Here is a 15,332-nt window from a genome sequence, read left to right as displayed (position 1 = left end):
GATGTAGTCAAAAGACTAAAAAATTAAAACACTGAACCATTTTCACCTACCACCTTGACATAAATGAAAAAGTATGGCAATGTGCAATATTGGCAAGGGTATGGGAGGACAAGCACTTTCATATAGGACTGATAGGAATAAGAATTGGTACAGTCTTCACAGAGGGCAATTTAATAATAGGTATCCAAAATCTTCATAACCTTTGACTCATTCTAGGGACTTACCATAAGGGCATACATAAATCTAAAATGTTTGTTTTGAGAGAGTTTATTTAAACTAATGAAAAATTTTAAATAATGTTGTAGAAATATATTCATTAACATAAATAATTTGCAATGTATTATATGAAAAAAAGCAGGCTAAAAAATAGTTTATTCTATCTTTATGTTAAAATAAACATACACAGGGAGTTCCCTGGTGGTCCAGTGGTTAGGACTTGGCACTTTCACTGCCATGGCCTGGGTTCAATCCCTGGTCAGGGAGCTAAGATACCACAAGCTGCAGAGCATGACCCAAAAAAAAAAAAAATTTTTTTTTAAATAAATAAAATAAATATACACAAGGAAAAAATTCCTTAGATAGCCATTCAATCTCTGGGATCATAAATGATATTTAGTTTCTTTTAGTTCAGTTACTGCCTATGTTTTCTAAAGTACATATTAATTGCATAATTACACATTATCAAATTATTTTAAGTACTAGAGTACCTAACCACCTTTTATAAAAATGTTACTATAGGAAAATGTAGCCCAGATTCATACAAGAACTATCAGTAATATACTCCTCATTCTAATAGCACTGGCAATGAGAATTCCTTCTTCATAACTCATTCTATCCCTCTCACCCTCTACCTAAAATCTCACCTCCAAAGAGTAGAAACAGCTACTTCTGAAGGCCAGAGATTGGGAGGAGAGGAACTGGGACATGCTGAAAAGAGGAACTGAAGGGTTATGAGGAATAGACTCCTGGTATTTTGGGAGAAGCTTTAGGAGTAGGGCTTGAGGAAGGAAGTGGGGAGAGGAGGTTCCATGGATAAACTTCAGCAAAATAGTTTCTCCCCTCACCAATTTTCTCTGTATTCAGGTGCACAGTCACTGTTACAAGTCAACTGCTATAGGGAGAAACCCCAGAGATCCCAGAACTGAGTCTGATTAAGAAAAAGCATTTGCAACAGTGAAAGGAAACAGGGTGTACTTGCTCAGTGATTCCAGATTCTGTTGCTTTGCTCCTTTGTTAGCACATTTTATGTCTTTCTTCAGCACAATTTTTTACTTTGTTCACCTATCTTCTTTCAGCTTCTCTAACATGATATGCTGCTCCTCCAACCACAGGTCCTTTGACATACCAGTTCCTCCATCTAAAGTATTTCTATCCCCTTCCAAACACTATCTTGACTAATTTATCTTCTACTCATTTTTCCAATCTAGGTCAAGTGTCACTTTCTCAGGGAAACCTTGAAAACTCTAGTCCACAACAGATCCTTTCAAGCCTGTATCACAATTTGTAAATATACATTAAGAAATTATTTAGTATGGTTATTAATGTCTAGTTGAACCAATAGGTTCCAAGACCAATGAAAGCGGTGCCATTAGCTGGTTTGCTCACCACTGCCACCTCTGCCTCTGGAGCACAGCAAGTGCTCAACAAATATTGGGTTGGCCAAAAGGTTGTTCAGCTTTTTCTGTAAAATGGCTCTAGTAGCCCTTAGGTGTCTTTAACTTCATTCAAAACAATTTTGTTAGATTGTATGTGACAGCTATCATATCAGTGTGCATTTTTAAAAAACTTATCAAAATTGGTGAATTTTTGTGTAGCCATTTTATTATTGAAGATGGAAGAAAAAAAGCAACATTTTCGGCATATTATGCTTTATTATTTCAAGAAAGGTAAAAACACAACTGAAATGCAAAAAAAGATTTGTGCAGCGTATGGAGAAGGCGCTGTGACTGATCAAACGTGTCAAAAGTGGTTTGTGAAGTTTCATGCTGGAGATTTCTTGCTGGACGATGTTCCATGGTTGGGTGGATCAGTTGAAGTTGATGACGATCAAATTAAGACATTAATTGAGAACAGTCAACGTTATACCATGCGGGAGATAGCCGACATACTCAAAATATCCAAATCAAGCACTGAAAATCATTTACACCGGCTTGGTTATATGAATCGCTTTGATGTTTGGGTTCCACATAAGTTAAGCAAAAAAACCTTCTTCACCGTATTTCTGCATGCGATTCTCTACTTAAACGTAATGAAAACATTCCATTTTAAAAACAAATTGTGACGGGCAATGAAAAGTGTATACTATACAATAATGTGGAACGGAAGAGATTGTGAGGCAAGTGAAATGAACCACCACCAACCACACCAAAGGCTGGTCTGCATCCGAAGAAGGTGATGTCGTGTATATGGTGGGATTGGAAGGGAGTCCTCTATTATGAGCTCCTTCCAAAAAAACCAAATGATTAATTCCAACAAGTACTGCTCCCAGTTAGACCAACTGTAAGCATCACTCGACGAAAAGTGTCCAGAATTAGTCAACAGAAAATGCATAATCTTCCATCAGGAAAACGCAAGACTGCATGTTTCTTTAATGGCCAGGCAAAAACTGTTAACAGCTTGGCTGGGAAGTTCTGATTCATCCGCCGTTTTCACCAGATATTGCAGCTTCAGATTTCCATTTATTTAGGTCTTTAAAAAATTCTCTTAATGGAAAAAATTTCAATTCCCTGGAAGACTGTAAAAGGTACCTGGAACAGTTTTTTTTGCTCAAAAAGATAAAAAGTTTTGGGAAGATGGAATTATGAAGTTGCCTGAAAAATGGCAGAAGATAGTGGAACAAAAGGATGACTATGTTGTTCAATAAAGATCTTGGTGAAAACAGAAGGCACTTTTTGGCCAACCCAATATTTGCTGAACGAGGGAGGGAACGAATGAATGAATGAATGAACAGCTAAGCAAATGACTAAGAATCCAGAGGCCTTGATGGGGTAAGAGTTGTATTATCTATGTCCGCTCATGGTGGAACCATGTGTAAATTTTTTCTTTTGATTGCTGTTGAACTTGTTCCTGTACTCACAAAACAAAGTTTAAAAAAATATATAGGGCTTCCCTGGTGGCGTAGTGGTTGAGAGTCTGCCTGTCGATGCAGGGGACATGGGTTCGTGCCCCGGTCCGGGAGGATCCCACATGCCACGGAGTGGCTAGGTCCGTAAGCCATGGCCGCTGAGCCTACGCGTCCAGAGACTGTGCTCCGCAACGGGAGAGGCCACAACAGTGAGAGGCCCGCGTACCACACACACACACACACAAAATATATATATATATACATATATATATATACATATACACACACACACACATATATATATGTATGTATGTGTGTGTGTGTGTATGTATATATATATATATATATATATATATCACTTTAAGCCTCCCGCTCCAGCTCCATGGCCCGGTCAGCTCCCTCCCGCCCTCCCCTGCAGCCCTCCGCACCCCCCCCACCACACACACACAGAGCAGCTGCAGGCAGCCGCTGCCTTTGGAGGCTAAGTCATCACTAGAGAGTGGGAAAGGCAGCAGCAGCAGAGAATCCAAACCTCAAAGGTGGTATCACAAAGTAGCTTTTCTCCAATTTGGGGGCTCAGAGGGGCACCATCATGAGCGATGTTACCACTGTGAAAGAAGGTTGGGTTCAGAAGAGGGGAGAATATATAAAAAACTGGAGGCCAAGATATTTCCTTTTGAAGACAGATGGCTCATTCATAGGACATAAAGAGAAACCCCAAGATGTGGATTTACCTTATCCCCTCAACAACTTTTCAGTAGCAAAATGCCAGTTAATGAAAACAGAACGACCAAAGCCAAACACATTTATTATCAGATGTCTCCAGTGGACCACTGTTAATAGAGAGAACATTTCATGTAGATAGTCCAGAGGAAAGGGAAGAATGGACAGAAGCTACCCAGGCTGTAGCAGACAGACTCCAGAGGCAAGAAGAGGAGAGAGTGAATTGTAGTACAACTTCACAAATTGATAATATAGGAGAGAGAGAGATGGATGCTTCTACAACCCGTCATAAAAGAAAGGTAGAAAACAACATCTTACTCCCCTCCTCAGCACAACATTTATATGTGTGGAAGAAATATGTTAACAACTGCCATTTGCAAAAAGTGTTAGCCAATTATCTTATGATATGCTATTATATTGGTGTGGATGGTTTTTAATCAGGTGAATCTTAAACCTGTCATTGTTTAAAACCAAATAATTGAAACATCACTTTATTTCAGTGTTTCAGCAATTAGCACTGAATGTTCAAAGGGCTTGTTAGGAAGTTGTGAATGATGTGCCGTCATACTACTTTATATAATTTGCATTTTTCCCTTATTGTTTTAATACTATTTTAGAAACTTAGAAATAAAGTGTTTTCCCTAATGATATGGTCCTTTTCTATTTACCATTCTATGTTCTCCTGAAAGCAGAAGCTGAAATGGCTCTGGTGTACTTCATGCTTGGTGCCCCAGCCTCACTAATATCAGCAGGAAAGCGAATAATCTTGGAAGTTATAGCTTTTTATTTTAGTAGCTGCTTCTGAGCCAATGAGGGAAACAGATTTTTTCTTCCCTCAGTGCTCCAGAATAATAAGCGCCAATTTATATATTTATGAGAATTGTAAAATGTTTTTCATTGCTACAGAAAATTGAAAGCAACTCCCTATTGAAAAAGTGGTATTTTAAGATTAACGGTACAAATATTCAAAATAGATGAACACGCCATATTTAATGTTAGAATATATTTGTTATAATAGATTTTAAATTAATCTTCAGGTAGGAAAATGCTAATTCTTAAGGTAATTATACACGTAATTTGGTATTAGTACAGTGATTAAGAACTCTGGAGTTAGACTGCCTGAGTTCAAATCCTCTTTTTCCTATGTGCTAACCATGTGAACTTGGTGAGCTTTACAGTTACAACTTAGATTTAGTTAATCGTCCTTTCCTTACCTGAAATTTCTATTCTAATTAGAATAATACTCTATACTTAATCTTGGCCAAATTTCTGAGAACCCTGTACGTCTTCCTTGAAGACTAATCCTCTATCTGTTAGTTGAATTGTATCCCTCTTTTCTCTTGAGTCACCTCAACTACGCTCTGCCCTTGTTCCTCAGTTACTGCAAAGAGAAAAACACAATCTAGCTTTACCCACCTTCTCAGAGAGAAAAAAGCTTCTTTTGCTCATGTATGTGCACATGTACACAATTAATTTGAAATTTGACTGCGCTCATAACTTTAACGTCATATCCTGATTATTCTCACCCGTTGAGTAATAAACAACCTCGTTCAGTAAAAAATATATATATATATACATACATACATATATCACTTTGAAATTTCTCCATAGCCCAAAGTAAACCAAGGCCAAACATGAAATTTTAGTCAGCCAGGAGAAAGGCTGGATACCCTTAACAGAAGAATGTAGTCTAGCCTGGAACTTCACAGATGTCCCACATCACAACATACCTCTCTGCAGTGTCTTACTATCTTACTGGAGCAAAGGAACGACGGACCGCGCACTTGTCCCCTCAGGGCAAGTCAGCACAGGGAACAGGGTCTGCAGGCTCCGTACCCTTGACCAAGCTTAGGTGGGAAAAATACAAGCCTAGTGTGACAGGGCAAGAACGGGCATTTATTCAAAGTGTACTTATTGAGCATCTACGGTGTGCCAGCAAACCCTAGCTCTGGACTGGCTCTGACAGACCTGTCGGGGGGCTTCTGGCACCTCTCCTTCACAGAGCGCCGGTCCTGAAGGGGAGCAAACCAGTCCCGGGCTCGCCTACCTCCAAGGGCCGGACGGAGCCTGCAATAGCGACAGAGCGCTTCATAAAGAGCCAGGGGCACGAAGGCCGGCCGCCCCAAACGGACTCGCAAACCCCGGTCCGGGCCGAGCGAGCGGGCCCCGTGCAGCCGCCCACCGGCAGCCGCGCCACGCGGAGACGGGTCCCCGCCCTCCGAGGGGCCGCACTTACCCGTCGGGCGAGTACTCGAGGTTGAAGACGGCCCCATGGGTGCGGGTGCTGAGGTACACCGAGTCCGCGGGATGGATGGAACCATAGAGGTTAGTCATGGTACGGAAATTGTCTCGCGCCGGATCCACGAACACCCCGCGGCCCAGGCTGCGCTCTCTCAGCCACCCGAACAGCCGGGCGCCAGGGCCGCCCAGGCGGGCGCTGAGGCAGTGCCGGCCTCGGCTCCCGGCCCTGCAGTCAGGCCCAGGTTGCCGGCGCGGTGGGGAGGGCGGTGACTGCTCTTCCTGGGCGGAAGTGGTTGAGGACTTTAGAGCTCCGGGCGGCCGGAGCTCCCCCGCGCGCCCAGCCTGGGGCTGCGAAGGGGCGCAGGGGCGGCGAGGGCTCCCGCAGGGCGACGGGGGAGGGGCTGCGTCAGCCCCCTGCTGTAGCGACGGGGGCGAAGAAGGGAGCGGCCCGGCAGCTGCCTCCTGTCTCGCGTCGGGTGCCGGCTCCTCAGCCCCGGCTCCGGCCGCCCTGTCCCCTCCGGGGCTACCGGGCCCGAAGGGAAACATGACCAACGCACCGACCCCCGGCTCCTGGCTGCTGCCCCGCCCGCCGACACCTCGGCACTCCCGCCCCAACCGCCACTTCCGGCGTGCGGCGGCCTCACCCCACCGGCTGGGAAACCCAAACCGCCTGTCGGCCATCATCCGCTGGGGACCAAGAAAGCGCGGACACCGCCCGACTGTGGGTACCGCGTCCCGGAGGGTTGGCGGTCTGGAGCGACTAGGTGCGTGGGCGCGCAACTGAGGATGCCCAGGGTCTGGGCTGCATGGAGTAACGTTAGCATCTGGGCACCGCTTGCGACATTATCAGTATGTGGTTGTCAGTGACCAGACTGTGTCCTTGGGGATGACAGGGCCTGACTAGTCAGTCCAAGAGGCTGGGTATGATTATGTACTGTTTACATAATCATCTCTACACTGAGACCAGCGAAGGTAAGAAATGACCATATTATGGGCTGCTCATGCATAGTAAGTAGCATGGTGTACTGCCTACACAGCCTGGGAATCTAGGGACTCGGGTTAACTTCTGCACTAAAAAGCCCTGGTTTGTACAGTGCCTGGAAAATGGGGCTTACTGGTGCGCTGGAGCTCTGCCCAACTCCCAGCTACTTGACCTACTAGGTCAAGACTTTATCAAGGCCAAAGCCTTCCTCTCTGCAGGAAGGAACATATATCCAGTCAGGAGTCACTGAGGGGAGCTGAAGACCTGAATTAATTCAGCCTTACAAGCAATAGAGCCCACCATCAGTCCTGCTTACCTCTGCCAAGCAGCGTATGGAGGGCATAACAGATGCAAGGCCCTTCAGCACTGCTGTTGAAGATAAATACATAGGACTTGTTTGCAGAAAAAGATTAACGAACTGGTGTGTTTCTTGGGGGAGGGAAGGAGAGTCTTCAATGAAGGGAAGCCTGAGGTATAAGAAGAGGTAGGTATAAGAACTGACAACCCTTCTAGGCCTTGATCAAGACCTGAGTTATAGAAAGCTCCCATTTGGTGACTGTTTAGCATAGTCTGAAAGATCTCAGAAGTAAAGGAATGAGATTCAGAGAGGGCTGAACATTCAGCAGTTCTTCCCACCAGCAAAGTTAGTAGTTATTCAACTCTCCTGCCCATGAGCTGACTGAAAAATGGCAAGAAGCAAGTGTCCAGTGTTCAGAGAAGATCCAGGCAGCCATTACTCTGGAGATATTCCCCATGTTAGGGGTAGAGGTCTGTTTTATAATTAACAAATAATGTCCCTTAGTGACCTACAACTTCTGGCTGCAACAAATACTTAATAAAGGCCCTCTACTTGATTCCCGAGTTATGGCCAATGGCTAAAATTATTTTGGTGTATAAAACCTTGACCATGATATATTCACCAATGTTATTAACTTTCTCAATAAGTAAAATAAAACTCAATTTTTTTCCTTTTTTTTTCTTTTTTATGCCCCTGCCTCCTCCCCTCAAAAGTCAGTTTTAAAAGGTTACATATTCCAAGGTATTTAAGATATAGTTCCAACAGAAAAACACAAGCTCTGCAACAAGAGTTGTGCTGTCTCAAGATAACGAGGTTTCACAGTTCAGGCAAAATTAACTCACTATCGCCTTCAAACTGATTAAGAACTATTCCCTGGCAGTTTAGAGAATCTAAAGAAGTCAAATGGAAACAAAGACATTTTGTAGGTTTGCATGTACCTCTATCAGATAATGAAAATGACTCCTGAAAAGTTAAGACAGCCACACACTTAAGGCAGTGTTGGTTGTAACATGCAGAACGAGTCGCTTAGTAATGTCAGGGTCGGTTTTTTCTTACACTTCTGCTTAAAATATGAGCACCCTCTTGTTCCAAATAATTTTTACTAAAACCTAAAATAAGGCTAAACTACATAAGGACTAAAATTCTATTGAGATGACCATGATTTAAACAAAGACCACCGGAGGTTAATGGAGAAGGCACTAAAGATAGAACAACTTGGTGCCTGCTTCTATTTACCCACTGCCTTTCAGAGCCTTTATATACCACCATGTTAACACAGAACTGATTTCAAACCACAGTCTAGGGCTTCCCTGGTGGCACAGTGGTTGAGAGTCCAGAGCCTGTGCTCCGCAACGGGAGAGGCCACAACAGTGAGAGGCCCGCGAACCCCCCCCCCCAAAAAAAAAAACACCACAGTCTATATAGACCAATTTCTATGTAACACTATTTTTAAAAGCTAAAATATGTTCAACTTCAATTCCTGAAATTCACAGATATCAGTTCATCAGAAATGCCTAAAGCATCTTTTGTCCCTGATGTTCCTTTCAGATCACAACAAAAGTAAAAAAGTAAAAGGTTTCCCCGAGGCCCAGATATCACATGTCCCTTAGGATCTATCTCATCAAGCAGGCAGGGAACAAATTTATTTACTTTCTTCCCTATCCATTGACTAAACACTTAAAAAAATTACTTCCCAACTGGTGTCTTATAATGCAATGTGCTGGAAATGTAAACACTGGCCTTTCTGTTCAGGCTTTTATACTTTGGGAGCAGCAGGTTCACTCCTGATGTCTTTGACATCATTGGTTCTGCCCATCAAATAGAATTCTTTGTTGGGAACAAGATTGAAAAAATGAGCAAGGCAGTTGGACATGGCATAAAAAGCTGAAATTGCAGGTATATCCCAGGTATCTTCTTGGTTGAATCCATGCACCTCGAGCTTTTTGAAATGGTCATCTGTTATGATATCAGCTCGGGAAATAGCAAGTGCAAATTCCAGCATTGCCTTTTCCTGGGCAAGGAGGTCAGACTTTCTCCAGTTCACACAGACCTGCAAGAAAACACACAGTTAGAAGCAGAATCTCTGTCCATCACAATACAGCTAATAAAACACAAGGCCTAACAAAATAAGTGTTAATGAAAAAACCCAAGATTAGAGTAAAGAGGCAAAGTCAGGCCAAAATAAACTTTCCAGACAGGTAAGTATCTTGGTCAAGTTCAATATAATGCAAACCTGGAACTCTAGCTCTGCTGGGAAATCTTCTTTGCTCACTCCAACTACTTCTTTCTCCTCTAAACACCCATTGCATCAAAAACCTCAGAAGCAAGACGCAGAGACTCTTCATACATAAGGACCCCCAAATACCAACCTTTTTGTATGAGAAAAGTGAAGCTTAGATAATTATCCCTTTGTCCCCACTTAATCCTAAATGACACAATATTTGTAAAATTAATAGCTGATACTTAAGCAATGAATATGTGTTAAGCATGTACTCAATGCTTCATATTCACTATCTCATATAATTCTTATAAAAATCCTAGGAAGCAATGCTTTTTATCACTCCCCATTTTATTGTCAAAGAAACTGAAGCTCAGAGAGGTCACACACTTCACCAAGGTCACACAGCTAGAGAGTGACAGTGCTGGGATATGAATCCAAATGTATCTGATCCCAATGACTATACTAATAATCATTACCCTTGCTGAAGCAAAGTACTGGAAACCATTAACCACCTAAAAATAGGAAGAATAGTTCAGCAAACCATGGTGTGACAGTATGTCCTATGGTCATTAGGGAGACAATGCTTGAGAGACTGATCCTGGATGAGCAAAGGTCTGGCGAGTAGGCAGGAGGATCTCTGCAGGGAAAAGGGGATGATGCACCTATCTCGTTTAGCTTCTGGCTGGCAACAGAGGCCTTCAGGGAACAATTTTCAAGGTTTCCACTCAGGTGGCGTCAGGAGGGAAGGCTGGGGGATAGGAAGACTGAATCTGAAAGTGAAATTAAGAAAACGCTCCCATTTACCATTGCAACAAAAAGAATAAAAAATCTAGGAATAGGGGCTTCCCTGGTGGCACAGTGGTTGAGAGTCTGCCTGCCGATGCAGGGGACACAGGTTCGTGCCCCGGTCTGGGAAGATCCCACATGCCGCGGAGCGGCTAGGCCCGTGAGCCATGGCCGCTAAGTCTGTGCTCCGCAATGGGAGAGGCCATGACAGTGAGAGGCCCACGTACCGAAAAAAAAAAATAAACTAGGAATAAACCTACCTAAGGAGACAAAAGACCTGTATGCAGAAAATTATAAGACACTGATGAAAGAAATTAATGACACAAATTGATGGAGAGATACACCATGTTCTTGGATTGGAAGAATCAACATTGTGAAAATGACTCTACTACCCAAAGCCATCTACAGATTCAATGCAATCCCTATCAAATTACCACTGGCATTCTTCACAGAACTAGAGCAAAAAATTTCACAATTTGTATGGAAACACAAAAGACCCCGAATAACCAAAGCAATCTTGAAAATGAAAAACGGAGCTGGAGGAATCAGGCTCCCTGACTTCAGACTATACTACAAAGCTACAGTAATCAAGGCAGTATGTTACTGGCACAAAAACAGAAATATAGATCAATGGAACAGGATAGAAAGCCCAGAGATAAACCCACGCACATGTGGTCACCTTATCTTTGATAAAGGAGGCAAGAATATACAATGGAGAAAAGACAGCCTCTTCAATAAGTGGTGCTGGGAAAACTGGACAGCTACAGGTAAAAGTATGAAATTAGAACACTCCCTAACACCATACACAAAAATAAGCTCAAAATGGATTAAAGACCTAAATGTAAGGCCAGAAACTATCAAACTCTTAGAGGAGAACATAGGCAGAACACTCTATGACATAAATCACAGCAAGATCCTTTTTGACTCACCTCCTAGAGAAATGGAAATAAAAACAAAAATAAACAAATGGGACCTAATGAAACTTCAAAGCTTTTGCACAGCAAAGGAAACCATAAACAAGACCAAAAGACAACCCTCAGAATGGGAGAAAATATTTGCAAATGAAGCAACTGACAAAGGATTAATCTCCAAAATTTACAAGCAGCTCATGCAGCTCAATATCAAAAAAACAAACAAACCAATCCAAAAATGGGCAGAAGACCTAAATAGACATTTCTCCAAAGAAGATATACAGACTGCCAACAAACACATGAAAGAATGCTCAACATCATTAATCATTAGGGAAATGCAAATCAAAACTACAATGAGATATCATCTCATACCTGTCAGAATGGCCATCATCAAAAAATCTAGAAACAATAAATGCTGGAGAGGGTGTGGAGAAAAGGGAACACTCTTGCACTGTTTGTGGGAATGTAAATTGATACAGCCACTATGGAAAACAGTATGCAGCTTCCTTAAAAAACTAAAAATAGAACTACCATATGACCCAGCAATCCCACTACTGGGCATATACTCTGAGAAAACCATAATTCAAAAAGTCATGTACCAAAATGTTCACTGCAGCTCTATTTACAATAGCCAGGACATGGAAGCAACCTAAGTATCCATCAACAGATGAGTGGATAAAGAAGATGTGGCACATATATACAATGGAATATTACTCAGCCATAAAAAGAAACGAAATTGAGTTATTTGTAGTGAGGTGGGTGGACCTACAGTCTGTCATACAGAGTGGAGTAAGTCAGAAAGAGAAAAACAAATACCATATGCTAACACATATATATGGAATCTAAGGGAAAAAAAAGGTCATGAAGAACCTAGGGGCAAGACGGGAATAAAGACATAGACCTACTAGAGAATGGACTTGAGGATATGCGGAGGGGGAAGGGTAAGCTGTGACAAAGTGAGAGAGTGGCATGGACATATATACACTACCAAATGTAAAATAGAGAGCTAGTGGGAAGCAGCCGCATAGCACAGGGAGATCAGCTCGGTGCTTTGTGACCACCTAGGGGGGTGGGATAGGGAGGGTGGGAGGGAGGGAGATGCAAGAGGGAAGAGATATGGGAACATATGTATATATATATAACTGATTCACTTTGTTATAAAGCAGAAACTAACACACCATTGTAAAGCAATTATACTCCAATAAAGATGTTAAAAAAAAAAGAAGAAGCCACAATGAGAAGCCTGCCACACCACAACGAAGAGTAACCCTCGCTCACCGCAACTAGAGAAAGCCTGCGCGCAGCAACGAAGACCCAACGCAGCCAAAAATAAATAGATAAATAAATAAATTTATAAAAAGAAAATCAGCATGCAGTTCATTTGTAATTTTTAGAATCCAATGAACTAAAAAAATTTAAAGATTCATTCAAATACTACTTCCTTCAGGACACCTATCTTTTTTTTTTTTTTTGCGGTGCGCGGGCCTCTCACTGCTGTGGCCTCTCCCGTTGTGGAGCACAGGCTCCAGACGCGCAGGCTCAGTGGCCACGGCTCACGGGCCCAGCCACTCCGTGGCATGTGGGATCTTCCCGCACCAGGGCACGAACCCATGTCCCCTGCATCGGCAGGCGGACTCTCAACCACTGCGCCACCAGGGAAGCCCAGGACACCTATCTTGACTCCTACCTTCCTCCCACATAGAGGCAATCATTTCATCCTTTGTATTCTCAGGGCTGACACCCTAATCAGGTTGTTACAGACACCGTAACACTTGGTATTTTCACGTGGTGACAGTGAACTCCCCCAGGGCATGGACGGTGATTCAGCTGAATTTCTGGCTCAGAGCAAAAGCTCAATTAGTCTTGTTGATAGAAAGTTACAGACTTCACCGGTCAACAAAGAAAAGGAACCGAGAGATACCACTTTTCCAACTTCTCAAGTAGCATAGATTTCTAAAGAGGAAGTTTTGGGAAAGAGTCCAGAAGGCCGTGGTCCGGCCCAAACTCTGCGAAGGGCAATTCGGTCATTTCCCCGAGGGAAATACTGAGAAATGGTAAGGTGTATCCCAGAGGCAGTCGAGGGCAGCACCGTCCCTGCTGCACTGGCTCCAGGCCGTCAAGTCCCCCAAACAAGAAGCGGTCCTAATCCACCCGGGCGGATCTCCTGGGAAGACCCCACGCTCTGGCCGAAAGGAAGGCGCGGCCTCGACGCTGGAAGGCGCGCCGCCCGACTGCACTGGCCCGGGCCTTATCTGCATTCCCCAGTCGCAGCGGCCACTTTCACACCAAGAAAAGGCTGCACACGGCGTTCCGAAACGCGAACTTCGCAACCGCTGCCCAATCGGACCCCAACACCGCACCGGCGCGCTGCCTTAGTCCGGGTCCGCGGCTCGGAGACGGTCTCTGCACACTTGCTTGCGGTCTTGGCTTCCAGCCACTTGCACGTGGACGGACCTCTGCATCCCCGGGCCTGCCCGCCACCCCGGCCTCGGCCATACGCGCTCACTCACCATCGGCAGCACGCCGCCAAGGCGGCAAAGCACTGACACGGCGGCACGCGGCGTGAAGGCCAGGTGGCCTTCCCACGTGCCCAGCCCTCTGGGCCCGACGCGCAGGGCACCGCCTGCGAGATGCTTTCAACCCAACCCCTCCAGGCCTGAGCTTCAGGTCTCAGGTGACTACTCTTCTCAAGGCCTCTGGTATCATCTGTGGACTTGGGAATGAGCCAGACGGATGCCCACGTGCTGCCCGCACAGAAGTGCCCTTGATAGGCCTCCTCAGCCAGGTTTGGGCCGAGTTTCTGACAGAGACTCCTCTATTGACGTGGGGGTGCCTGAGGGACAATCCAGGGACCATTTCCTGACCCCTCACTCTGGCCCAGACCCGACGTCACTGAGTACCATACAGGCATGGCCTTGGGTCAGCCGCGATCAAGGTAGTCATGGTCACCGAATACCTGCTGGATCCAGACCCTCTCGAACTGGGTTGGAGTGGGGAGGAGAGAAAAAGAATCTGTGCCATCCCTTCTGCAAAGGTAACCGACCAAGAACAGCTCCTGCGATAATCTGACTGCAAAACAACAAAAGTTACACTTCAGTTGGCCTCTATTATCTTATTCAGTTGGCTCAGCAGCATCTTACAGAATTTCGAGGGTATGTTAGAGATCATCTGTCTTAAACATCCTAAAAATCTAAAAATTAAGGTTGGAAACAGATACCTCAGAGATGGGCAGAAGAAATGGAGGACAGCTAAAAGCCATCAGTCAGAGCCAAGCCCTTCCAGTCCCCAGGAGCTCCGACTCCTACTGGATTATCTGACCGAGTGCTAATTGGAGGTGCCAGTTGACAGATGAAACTGTGATTTCGAGTGAGAGCCCTGAAAGTCAGAAGGGCAGACCTGACGTGCTATTGATTTGCAATTCAGCTGCTTCTCACATAGGCAACTAAAGCGTGCTCCAGCGACAGCAGCAGCAAGGATTTAACTGCAGTTACTGATTTTCCCAGGCCATGTAGGGGTAGCTCAATTATGTGGAAATATGCATGTGATATGTATATATTTGCGGAGAAAAAAAAAAGCCTAGGAAGAAACGCACACCAAAATGTTAACATTCATTCATTCACCAGGTGTTATCTATTTCGTGCCAGAACCTGCGCTACCAAAAATTAGAACTAGCTGACAGCCTAGCAAGGGAGACAAACGGGGCGGCAAGACTAACACGTTTCATTTTCTTCTGATTCTTCCCTGTGTCTTCCACAATGTGAAAAGATACAAGTTTCCCACTGAAAAAGAAAATACTTTTCCTGGCAAAAGGTCAGCAGTCCTTCTGAGGCCGGAGTCAGAAGAGAGAGCCAACTCCTGAAGGCCCTCTGCTAACTTGGTTCCCACGGAAAGAAAAGTGGCGCCGTCTTGTATCCCACTGTGCGATCCGAGACACCGGAAGTGGAGGCTCCGCGACTGACTCAAGCTGCGCGTTTCTCCTGCGGACCTGCAGACAGACTGCAGGACAGGCGGCCGGCTAAAGACACAATCACGGCCACCTTGAAGGAACCCGCCGGCCCAGAACTACCCAGCTTCACAACAGGTTCAAGTCCCGCAGGCCTGTGCTG

General features: G+C 44.5%; 1 protein-coding gene and 1 long non-coding RNA gene across 3 annotated transcripts in view; both read right to left on the bottom strand.

Moving 5' to 3' along the window:
* Positions 1-6,632, bottom strand: part of DCAF10 (DDB1 and CUL4 associated factor 10) — a 58,854-nt gene extending 52,222 nt beyond the window's left edge. For both annotated transcript variants that reach the window (XM_081238408.1, XM_081238409.1), the window contains exon 1: positions 6,024-6,632. In XM_081238408.1, the coding sequence (XP_081094534.1) occupies positions 6,024-6,574 (551 nt within the window). In that variant the 5' untranslated portion in view covers positions 6,575-6,632. The remainder of the gene's footprint in view (positions 1-6,023) is intronic.
* A 2,091-nt stretch (positions 6,633-8,723) lies between these two features.
* LOC308619529 lies at positions 8,724-15,328 on the bottom strand. The gene is made up of 3 exons (XR_014016200.1): positions 14,444-15,328; positions 14,183-14,295; positions 8,724-9,358 (listed from the first exon to the last, which is right to left on the bottom strand). It is a non-coding gene; the product is annotated as an uncharacterized lncRNA (long non-coding RNA).
* Between the last annotated feature and the right edge of the window lie 4 nt (positions 15,329-15,332).

The sequence above is a fragment of the Mesoplodon bidens genome (assembly GCF_964165515.1).
Source record: "Mesoplodon bidens genome assembly, chromosome: 6".
Classification (NCBI taxonomy): domain Eukaryota; kingdom Metazoa; phylum Chordata; class Mammalia; order Artiodactyla; family Ziphiidae; genus Mesoplodon; species Mesoplodon bidens.
This window is presented reverse-complemented; position numbering and strand designations above follow the sequence as displayed.